At 36.6% G+C, this 12,403-nt stretch overlaps 1 protein-coding gene across 2 annotated transcripts; it reads left to right on the top strand.

Moving 5' to 3' along the window:
- The first annotated feature begins 4,391 nt into the window (after window positions 1–4,391).
- slc43a3a (solute carrier family 43 member 3a) lies at window positions 4,392–11,800 on the top strand. Of its 2 annotated transcripts, XM_046869890.1 has the most exons (14): window positions 4,392–4,654; window positions 5,308–5,454; window positions 5,685–5,953; window positions 6,232–6,361; window positions 7,629–7,675; window positions 7,770–7,846; window positions 8,838–8,930; window positions 9,042–9,181; window positions 9,268–9,425; window positions 9,584–9,727; window positions 9,896–10,003; window positions 10,089–10,275; window positions 10,683–10,803; window positions 11,137–11,800. In XM_046869890.1, the coding sequence occupies exons 3-14, from the start codon at window positions 5,758–5,760 to the stop codon at window positions 11,281–11,283; spliced, it is 1,548 nt and encodes a 515-aa protein (XP_046725846.1). In that variant the 5' UTR covers window positions 4,392–4,654; window positions 5,308–5,454; window positions 5,685–5,757; the 3' UTR covers window positions 11,284–11,800. The 2 variants fall into 2 exon arrangements, with proteins under 2 accessions (XP_046725846.1, XP_046725856.1); XM_046869900.1 differs by lacking the exon at window positions 5,685–5,953 and having other exon boundaries at window positions 4,398–4,654.
- Window positions 11,801–12,403: the final 603 nt, after the last annotated feature.

Raw genomic sequence — 12,403 nt, forward strand, 5'->3', positions numbered from 1 at the left:
ACAGATATGTAAATGGATTTGTCCATATTATAATACATAATTTACATGTAAACATTGAATTGATCAGATCACAGATCGCTTAGTATTGGAAATGAAGTGTCATTATGTAGATTGTGTGCATGATCACCCTGTGTCTGTGTGGGTTTTCTCTAAGTTCTCTAGTTTCTTCCTGACTCCCCAAAACATGCTATGGATACATAAAGTTTACATAAAGTTGCCCATTTGTGTGACAATCGCAGTTGACTGTCATCCCATGTAGGTCCGGTGTTATCTAGGTCAGGCCCCAGAACCACTGCAACTCTGACCAGATAAAGCATTGCTGAAGATGAATGCGCATCATGTTATTTTTGTTTTTATTGTTGTTCCACTTCTGTATTATTATTATTATTATTATTATTATTATTATTATTATTACTAGTAGTAGTAGAAGTATTGTTGTTAGTAATAGTAGTATTGTGGTAAAAAATCTCATCAGCTAAGATTTTAGACTACTGATTTAAAGGGTAGTTGCTTTAGTATTATTTGTAGTAGTAGTAGTCAAGTCAAGTCAAGTTAATTTCTATAGCGCTTTTCACAATGAACATTTTCTCAAAGCAGCTTTACAGAATTGAAGAGTTAATGTACTAGTAGAGTGATTTTTAAGAAAAAATATTAGCAGTTAAGATTTTTGTAAGGAAGTCAGACTACTGATTTAGAGGGTAATAGTAGTTAAGTAAAAAATAATTGCAGCAGTTAAAGTTTTAGACCACTGACTAAAAAGCTGACGTTAAAATCCCAGTACTGCCAAAGTACCACCTTTCCTCAGCTACTCCTGGATTGTTCTCCGATATGGTGAATTGGTGATCTGATCGTTTCCTTCAAAGATGTATATTTTTCTCTTAATTTATAATGTGTAAATAATAACAACCAACATATATAATAAAACGGCAGCTAAATGCTTACATGCTAAATAAATGCAGTTTCAGATTAAACCAAATGTCCATGGATTACAGGATGTTCAGATTTCCAAGGTTTAGTTCTATATAATAGCTATTAAATTTGGTGCACATTTTGGGAATGACCAGTCGATTGCTATTTGATTATGTAGAAGGCCTTTCATGGAAATATGTTCAACTATTTCTTGGAACACAATGCAGAGATAAAAGTAAATAAATGAATAAATAAATAAAAGGAGATTACCAGTGGAAGGTTGCATGAACAAGTGATGAGATCCATTTTTCTGGTGTGCATTTAAATGTTACAGCTCTGATATACAAGAAAAGAGGCTGCTACAGAAATCTGATTTCTAATTCTTTCACAAAAGCATGCATTATCTTAAGTTCAGGTCACTACATTTTTTTTTTCTAGTTTATTGACGTAGTTTTGATTGTCAGAGTGCAGAGGTAAAGTTAGGTCAGGGCATCTTCCTTTTTAGTGATAAAAGCCTCTGTCTTATCCTTGTCTAACTAAATAAAATGATTGCACAATCACAAGTCTATTTGAATGGAAACATACACTTTTTGGTGGTGCTTAACAGCAGAATACCCGGCATGACACTGCTATTTCTGACTATATAAATAGGATTTTAACAAATTTCTAACTTTTTCAGAACATCTAAGTGTGATTTGTAGCTAGTTGAGTATAATAATAAAAAACAGGCAGAGGTATTAGATTTTATGGAATACTCTTTTTTTACTTTTGATTACTCAATCATTCATGAAACATTACAAAACCATTAGTCATTACAGGCAATAAGAAACAGATTCAGAATTTTAAATGTTTCGGAGAGTTGAAGCTCAATTATTTAAGATACTTACAGTGAGGAAGATAAGTATTTGAACACCCTGCTATTTTGCAAGTTCTCCCACTTAGAAATCATGGAGGGGTCTGAAATTGTCATCGTAGGTGCATGTCCACTGTGAGAGACATAATCTAAAAAAAAAAAAATCCAGAAATCACAATATATGATTTTTAAACTATTTATTTGTATGATACAGCTGCAAATAAGTATTTGAACACCTGTCTATCAGCTAGAATTCTGACCTTCAAAGACCTGTTAGTCTGCCTTTAAAATGTCCACCTCCACTACATTTATTATCCTAAATTAGATGCACCTGTTTGAGGTCGTTAGCTGCATAAAGACACCTGTCCACCCCATACAATCAGTAAGAATCCAACTACTAACATGGCCAAGACCAAAGAGCTGTCCAAAGACACTAGAGACAAAATTGTACACCTCCACAAGGCTGGAAAGGGCTACGGGAAATTGCCAAGCAGCTTGGTGAAAAAGGTCCACTGTTGGAGCAATCATTAGAAAATGGAAGAAGCTAAACATGACTGTCAATCTCCCTCGGACTGGGGCTCCATGCAAGATCTCACCTCGTGGGGTCTCAATGATCCTAAGGAAGGTGAGAAATCAGCCCAGAACTACACGGGAGGAGCTGGTCAATGACCTGAAAAGAGCTGGGACCACCGTTTCCAAGGTTACTGTTGGTAATACACTAAGGCGTCATGGTTTGAAATCATGCATGGCACGGAAGGTTCCCCTGCTTAAACCAGCACATGTCCAGGCACGTCTTAAGTTTGCCAATGACCATTTGGATGATCCAGAGGAGTCATGGGAGAAAGTCATGTGGTCAGATGAGACCAAAATAGAACTTTTGGGTCATAATTCCACTAAGCGTGTTTGGAGGAAGAAGAATGATGAGTACCATCCAAGAACACCATCCCTACTGTGAAGCATGGGGTGGTAGCATCATCTTTGGGGTGTTTTTCTGCACATGGGACAGGGCGACTGCACTGTATTAAGGAGAGGATGACCGGGGCCATGTATTGCGAGATTTTGGGAACAACCTCCTTCCCTCAGTTAGAGCATTGAAGATGGGTCGAGGCTGGGTCTTCCAACATGACAATGACCCGAAGCACACAGCCAGGATAACCAAGGAGTGGCTCTGTAAGAAGCATATCAAGGTTCTGGCGTGGCCTAGCCAGTCTCAGACCTAAACCCAATAGAGAATCTTTGGAGGAGCTCAAACTCCGTGTTTCTCAGCGACAGGCCAGAAACCTGACTGATCTAGAGAAGATCTGTGTGGAGGAGTGGGCCAAAATCCCCCCTGCAGTGTTTGCAAACCTGGTGAAAAACTACAGGAAACATTTGACCTCTGTAATTGCAAACAAAGGCTACTGTACCAAATATTAACATTGACTTTCTCAGGTGTTCAAATACTTATTTGCAGCTGTATCATACAAATAAATAGTTAAAAAATCATACAATGTGATTTCTGGATTTTATTTTTAGATTATGTCTTTCACAGTGGACATGCACCTACGATGACAATTTCAGACCCCTCCATGATTTCTAAGTGGGAGAACTTGCAAGATAGCAGCGTGTTCAAATACTTATTTTCCTCACTGTATATTAAGTGTAAACAGAACAGAGCTTTATCATTCCATAGTGTGTAGTAATGCCCAGCGATCCTGGGCTTGTATTCATAAATAGTGTATTTTCCATACTTTTATTCTTGTGATATCTTTTTCAGATAATAGCAAATCTAATGAAAAAAAATCTGATCTCTCCCTGGAGCCAATAAGATAATAGTTCAGAACTGGAAAAAATAAGAAAATTCTGGTGTATCACAGAGGTTAAGGAAATTATGCCGTTTGCTGCATTAAAAAAAAATGAATTAAAAAAAAATTATTTAATGGAGAACTTAATGTTCTTGAAAGAAAAATGCGAATGTTGAGAATGGTGAATTAATGATCCCATCCTGTTATTGGGTACATATTGTAAGAAGCTTCATGTTTCATGCAGAACACTATAAAAATATGAACCCGACTAAACTGTATGAACATCATGTAAACTTTCCAAAGCTGTAAAAAAAAATAATAATAATAATAATAATAAAATCTCATTTAGTAAAGAAAGTTCTAAGGGGGGAAAAAAAAGCTATTTCTGGTTGCACAGAAGATCTACTGCAGTCCCTGTGGTGTGATTGTCCTTGAGTTCAGATTGCTGGGTATCTGGCAGCTAACAAATAAACTTGATTTATAACATTGTGTTCCAAGAGAGTATTTTCCCCCCAATATATCATTTGTACAAGAATAACCAGTCTGTAATTCCTCCTATGAGTAGGACAGTGCTGATTTCTTGAGCATGACTGTAGATATCATATTTAGATTGATGTGCAGTGTAGAGATCATGGGGGGTGGTGGTGATGGGGGGTCTAAATCTATTTTTTAAACCAGTGACCCAGAAAACTTGTTTGTTGTTCTTGTTCACTTTTTTCGGAATTGTGATTTGACAAGCTTACAATTGTCCGGTTCCTCCTTTTTCAGACAAATGAACAAGCACTGAAACATGTTCTGACTTCAAATGCTGACTGTGCACGACATCATGAATCACGAACCAAATTAGCGAGTCGATTCTTTTCTTTAACACGATTGTATGTGATTGCTGGGTTATTTGATGTATTACTATTAATCCTAACTACCAACTCAAAATAGTGTAATATGTACATGTACACATAGAGTTAGACCAAGACAACCTGAGCTCGACTTTTTGAGAATCGATTCCCGTGAACCACGCGGATGAGTCGGTCAGAATTAAGCGACTCATTCGGCAATGATTAGAGGGCTTGAGGGAAGCCTTGCACCGGGGATTTAACGGATAACGACGGTAAGCTTTTCTGTTGCTTGTGACAAATTTGTACAGTAGTGTGTGTGTGTGTGTGTGTGTGTGTGTGTGTGTGTGTGTGTGTGTGTGTGTGTGTATGAACATGAAACAGTAAGAAACGCTGCAGCAGTGTAACACCACCCTCTCTGCCATATTTAAGACCGTTAGAGGAGGAAGTGATGGTTATTTATTATTAATGTAAAATTACTAATTAATCCCTCAAACACTCCACTCACGCCTTCCTTTTCATGTTATTAACTGAACATTTTAATAGATAACAGGTACATTTGTTTATCAGTTAATCAGGATGATTACAGTAACATACACAGTAATTTAGACTGGACATGTGAGCAGCAGGTGTAGAGACAAACAACAAACTCACTCCAAAGCCTTCCATTAAGGGCCATGGTGGATCCAGTATATATATCCTGAAAAATACTGGGCAGGAGTACACCCTGGATAAGATTCCATATCATTTTCCCATATACTGTAATTTTGCACACACACACACACACACACACACACACACACACACACACACACACACACAGATCATTTGGAATGCATGGAATGCATGGAAACTAAACAGTGTAGATCATATATTAGTTTCTATAATTTCTGTATACTTATAACATGATTGTTTTTATATTTAACAGAAATGAGAAAGAAGGTACAATTCACATGTGATGATATTTTGGGGAACTTATTAACCACTGGAAAGAGGAACATGGCCAGTTAAAAGTTGCAACCGAAGCTGTAGGAGAAAGACTGCTTGATTTTACTGAAATTTCGTCAAAGTTCAGGCAAGTGTTGTCACAATTTTATGTTACCGACGTTGAGCTAGAATTTGCATTTAGTCCCTCATCTTTGCTTGTGCTCTTTTTTTAAGCACAAAGGAGCCGAATCTTAAAATACTGTTCAGACGTCCTGTTCAAAAATGCGCTGTTTTTAGCTCGTTCCTCCATGCTGCATTTCTCCCTGATTACTCGGTTCTCTCTGTAATATCACACTGAATCATCTGGCGAAACACCAGCGGTGATGACAACAAATGAGTGAAAAGCTCACGGCAGGTTATAAAGTATTTCTGAAGACAGCAGTAGTGTTGCATGATGCTGCGATGTGATGGGGAATCGAAAGCAAGGGTTCGATACAAACTGACCCTTGTTACAGGACTGCTGGAGTGCCTGTGCTTTGCTGGGGTTGTGTTTGGATGGGCTTCTCTTGTATTCGTTCTGAAGAAAGACGGATACTTTAGTGATCTGTGTGTCAATGTGACTGGAGCAAATGGCACTAAAGATAAAGGTGAGAATGAAGAAGACATGTCTGGTATTTTCAAACATAGCTTGCAATACTATATATTGGTCTTGGTCTTGTTATCAGAAAATGTAGATTGACATTTTAAAGTTGTTTAATACTCATAAACTCAAGGCTACAAATAGATTATAGAAATCGATCACTGTGTAAATATTCTATCATGTTGATAAACCTTATGTGTAAAATGTTTTGTATTTGGCATTAATGTTTACTCTGTAATTCTCTTTCATTTTTCAATTACTTATGCATGCCGTTACTCCCTGTAGATTGCAGTGCTCAGGATGAGCAGTTGTCTCTTATCTTTACTGTTGCTTCTTTCATGAACAACATTCTTACTTTCCCCAACGGCTTCCTTTTTGATCTGTATGGAACACTGACTACACGGCTTCTGGGAATGTGAGTTCATCCACCAGTGTCAAGAAAAGTTACTGAGAAATACTTATGTAGATGAGTCAGTATTGTTACATTTTATGGCAAGTGCAAACTTCACAGAAAGAGAGAAAGAGTAACTATGCAATGATCACGTAAGCAGGGGCAGATGCAAGTGCTGGTTTTCAAATACAAAGGAAACAAAACATGTAATGACTAGGCACCGGATTACCAATCAAGATTCATTGGTGTTACGTGGCTGATGGGAAGTGTAGCCCATTGTTTATTTCAACATAATCCTGGCAATAATTCATACTTTGCTCTCTGGGTGAAAAGATGATTTTCAATTAGTCCACTTCTTGTAGCACGTTCAGTAATAATGTCATGTGATGCATATAGAGCTAACAACTGCTTTAAGCGTATCACTTAAATCTACCGATATCACTCGAATAACCCATAATGAAAATAAATGAGACGTAATATAAATGTAAATGAAATCTGCTGCAAGTCATTTTAAATTAAAATTTCAGCTAAATTGGCTTTAAACTTGTATTCACTCTTTTAAATTATCCATTCTTTTTTGGATATGGAGCTGATCCCAGCAGATTCCACAAGGTGGAAATACATCCTGGATTGCATGCCTGTCTTTTATAGGGCTCACTCCACCTACTAGCAGCCTTTGTGGGGCTGTCAGAGTACAGACGTACAAAAGAATCAAACAGAAAGTCCACTTATCTTTATTAACCAATCAAGAACCTAGCGCACTACTGCATGAATATGGTCCTCCCTGCCAATCAATGAAAAGGGTGGGATATAACTGGAAGGTGGAGATGGGAGCACATCACAACTGGGACTCTACCACAACATATCTACTATAATAATTAATATACTATAATAAATCTAGGTAGGCTTTGGTATATTTATATATTTTTAAAACCTAACACTGCAGGCGTGTAGCTGTGAAAGATAAATCCTTGAATGTAGCTTTCAGAAGTGCTGCTGTGTCTACAAACCAAGCAGTTGTATAACTATACCACTTCCTGAATGTGAGGTTTATTGTGCAACTGATTATGGAGAATAAAAACATGCAGTCAAACTGGAACTTTTTGGATGATTATTTAAGGTGTAGTGTATTTAAAGAAATCAACAGTACGGGACTGCGCAAATGTGGTGACGGTTTTCTGTGGTGAAATTTGTCTAGGTAGAGGTCATTAAAATTAGCATAAGCACCCAAAATATTACCCCAATACAGTAAATATGTAAGAGACTAATAATAAGAAAATTCCCCACACAGCTGTTTCTATACAACAGGGACGTTGCTGGTGGCATTTTCAAGTAAAGGTAAGAAAACCAAAAACAGGATAGCAAAATCGTTATACAAATATGACTGTCTAGGATGAAAAATAATTTCACTATATATTTTTTTTCCTTCCAGCTCTCTCTCTCTTGCTCTTCCCAGCCCTTTCGTTCATTTCTGTGGGGGGCATTTTGCTACTTCTCACAAACATTCAGGTATTAATGTATGTAACAGTGAACATGTCAGAACAGTTGTATTAAAAGTGTAGTTTGATTGGCATAGTGAAATTCAGGTTCATCAAGATATTTTAAGTTGTGTCTTCAGTTCTGCTCTACTGCTACCCACCTAATGCAGCTAACGTAAGGGAAGTTTCTGCATTGTGCAACTTCTAGAAAAATTTAAATTGCAGTTAGCAAGACCCACTTAGCAGAACAAATCTGTGGAGATTTATGTTTTCACCACATGTAAATGAATCAAATTGATCTGGTTTTGTTTTAGCAACCAAAAACAAGCTAGCTTACAACTTTAGGCCACACCTCCTCTGAGTGATATAGGAAAAGTTTGATGTTGAGATGTTCTTTGGTTCTTTTTTATGAATGTCAATGGTTTCAAAAAGCATACTTTCAATGTAGTTAGGGGAAAATGTGCAATATGATTAATGAATGGAGGTTGCAAAATGCTAACTGTTAGTTAAAAGATTATCTTACTAATTATCAGCATTAGTGCAACGGCTCAAGAGCAAAACTAAGAGGCAAGATTTGGACATCAGATCTTACTTAGTCAATGGACTACATTTAATGGTGTGGGATATCGTGACTAAACTCTAAATGTAATAAAGGAATTTAAATCATGGGCCATGCTATCATTGGAAATTAATCAACATAGCAGAAGGCTGAATTATTTTCTCATTTCTTATATTTAAAATGTTTTTGTTTGTTAGTTGTGTTTAATTATGTGGAACATCCTCAGAACAAGTTAGTTCCTGTCCTGACTTATAGCAGCTGTAGACTGTTTCTACTTCACCTATTATGAAGACATTCCTGTGGTAGAAAAAAAACATCTCACAAAGGCTTAATCTATGAGCACTGTTTATTAGGTTTTGATTGCGTAAAGATTGTGCTGCTGTCAGCCTCATTCTATTCAACTTCATACTTTACACTGTGTTGGCTTATGTATAAAGAAGAAACTTTATATTTACCTCACCAGGTGGGAAACCTTTTTGGCACTCATCGCTCAACTATCATTACTCTTTATAATGGTGCGTTTGACTCCTCATCTGCAATTTTCCTCATCATCAAAGTAAGTAAAAGACCCATTGCAAAACACTTTAGCTACTCATTGCTTTGCATTTTTTTTGTTTTTTGTTTTGACCGTTTGTTCACATTGACATTCACTTTTCCCTTCACTAAGGTCCTGTATGAGAAAGGGATTTCTCTTCAGACCTCTTTCCTCTTCCTGTCTGCCTGTGATATCATTCATCTACTGCGAACTCTCTTCCTTTTACCCAGATCACACATCCCTCATCCAATCCCAGAGAGCTACTCTTATGGGTAAAAATCTATAACTCAAATCACCACAGGGTAATATTTAAAGCCATTATGCCTACTACCTGCTTTTGTGTTGGCTCATGGTACAGGTTAAGCTGTCATAAATCAAAGAGCTACAACATAGAAGAATTCGAGACCAAGCAAGAGCTGCAGTGTGCACCAGACAGAGCAGGACAAGAGGTACGCCGGGACAGTGAACCACTAAGGACAGATGACTCGCCTCAGACAGAGGACATCTTAAGCAAAGGTATTGCTCACTTTTTTACTCCTTTTTGGGATAAGCTAACATTCTTGTTTTTGTTAGAAAATGGAAGGCCCTTATCACTAGACATTTTTCTGAGACCACCTACTTACCACTGTTCCTTATCCTCATAAATCTCATTATTACACTCCCTCTTTCCTCAGATGGCAGCTTTAAGAGCTATGCTCTCTCCTGGTTCTTTCTGTGGCATCTGATATGGCTTTCAGTCATGCAGCTGCGTCATTATCTTTTCATTGGAACACTGAACCCAATGCTAAACCGTCTGGCAAACCAAGACCCTGACACTGGTAAATAGCCGTAAAGCTACATAACACGATATTGAAACTATGTTATTCTAAAGTGCTAGAGAATTCTCAACTCTGATTGGTCAGGAGGTGTCCGATTTCTATAATAGCAGCTATGACAGCTTGAAATCAAATTATAAGTTTACATAATTGCACTCATGCTCCCCACAGTGAGCCGGTACACCAATGCATTTGCCTTCACTCAGCTGACTGGGATTCTTTGTGCTCCTTGGAACGGCTTGTTAATGGACAGATATAAGGGGAAAGCATTAAAGCCAGGTTAGAAACATTTAGTTCAAATGTATTATCTTTAGAAACAGGACAATAAAATATCTCTCATCCTCTTTTCAACCATGCTTTGAAGGAGAAACAGAAAGAGAAGTCGACTTGCGCTCGTCTGTCCTGTCCCTTTTCCTCACCTCTCTGCAGTGCCTTGTCTTCTCAGTGTGCACAATCATTCCTGTTCTTCCGCTGCAGTACGCCACCTTTATCCTGCAGGTCCTCAATCGATCCTTCTTGTATGGTGGGAATGCTGCTTTTATTAGCATTGCGTAAGTGAACCAGGGTGTTAATTAGTATACTATGGTCTGTCTGAATACTTGATTTCTGGAATTCTGGTTGATTGATCAATGCAGTCTTTTTGAAACAGCTGTAATCATCATCATAACATACAGTTACAGTTTTATGCAGAGTAAAGCAGCTATTGTAAACATTTCCTTATTATCTTACCTAAATGAATTACTTTTATTAGCTATTTATCTTATTTATGAATATAGGTATATTGATAAATGATGATAAGGATGACACAGTAAAGACACATAATTCATACATATACAGTCTCTGTCTCTACTCTTCACTAGAGGAGAGTATTACCATTTATTATCCCTTATTTGGAAATGATTAATAGAGGGAATCTAGGTGAAATTTTAAATCGTGAATTACTTTTGCATTGTAACAGGTTTCCTGCCCAACACTTTGGAAAGCTCTATGGACTTGTGATGTCCCTCTCAGCTGTCGTTGCATTGCTGCAGTATCCTTGCCTAACCTTGGTTAAATCCTTCGATGGGGATCCCTTCTATGTAAGTATTATCGACTCATATTGTGACAAGGTTTGTCACATTATTTTTTAAATGATATATTGTCGCATTAAAAAAAATTATTTCAAGAAATAATTGTGATAAACGAACTTCAATATTCTATTGAAAGTCCTTTCAAGCTGACACCCTTGGGCTCCTGAACAAGGCCCACAAAACCATACCCATTAACCTGCTACGAAGCTTATGAAGCTGAAGTGGGTCAATACCCCGCATTATTGACTATGACTAGGTTATTTAATACACTGATACTACTTTTCTTTCGATTTTTACACGAACATTCGCTCTCCTTCCGACTGTATTTCACTGTTCTTTCAGGTGAACATTGTTCTGACAATTCTGACACTCCTGGCTTTTGTCCATCCTCTAAATGTCTTCCTGCACTGCAGAAGGTTGGGCACACAAAGAGAAAACACACAGCGCATGCTGCATGCTGATTCTTCAAGAAAGGAATCTACAATATAGTACCAGAGAGTTCTCATAATAAAAAATGGCTATTTGTACAAAAGACCATTGAAGGATTTTTCTCTATTTAGAACTCACTGCAGTTTACATTAAGCTGAATCATGATTTTATTTTTTTTAATTTTTTTATTCCTGTATGAAATTAATACTTTGTATTAAACCATCACAGTATAGCATTTATTGAGCATGTTTACTTACACAGAACAAAAAATATATTTTTGACATGACTTGATTATTGACATGAAGGAATAACAAATAAACGCAAATGCACATGTATTACTAAGCATCTCTAGTAGCAACTACTAATTCGCCAATAGAAATGCATTGAATTTGCATTCAAATATATTCACAATCATATACATATGGGTATAGGCACTGACTGCTGATATTCCTATACAAACCTTCTATATTGCATTGACAATGTAAACGATGAAAGAGAAGAGAAATGGTATTTCAATTCCTCTGTATGGCTGCAAAAATGGTGGCATTGACAAATAAAATACCTTAAACTTTGAAAAGCAATTTTTGTTTATTTTTATAAATAAAAATGTTTTTAACTAACTATGTGCAAAATATCTACAGTTCCAAATCTGACATTTTATATTTTGCACATGGATATAATTAAAAAAAAAATCACACCAACTGATACAGATCTAGAGACTGAGATTTTAAAACCAGTTCTGGCAACAACAACAACAAAAAAATACAGCACACAGGCAAAAAACATATGATTGGATATTGACAACCTATAATATCCTGTAACAAATGGCTTGGACTGGAGTTGACAATTTTATACTCATTTTTATAACAGGAACTGTTTTAACCAATATGATTGATTTTATTTTTCTATACTCTATAATACTGTTTATTTTATTTTATGACTTTGACTGAAGTGCATCTGTTTGAAAAAACATTTTAAAACTGATTTTCAAGGTTTCAGAATTAAAGAAAAAATATTTTTAGCATTTTCCAAGCAAAACTAAACAGAATGAGTACAATGAATCGATCGGATTAAAATGTGGATGGTGCAGCAGAAATGTTATAGAATATTCTATAAATATAAGCTAGATATGACTGAGTACATTAGAATAGAATAGAACAATACAATAGAATAGAATGTT

The sequence above is a fragment of the Silurus meridionalis genome, chromosome 2 (assembly GCF_014805685.1).
Source record: "Silurus meridionalis isolate SWU-2019-XX chromosome 2, ASM1480568v1, whole genome shotgun sequence".
In the NCBI taxonomy this organism is placed as follows: domain Eukaryota; kingdom Metazoa; phylum Chordata; class Actinopteri; order Siluriformes; family Siluridae; genus Silurus; species Silurus meridionalis.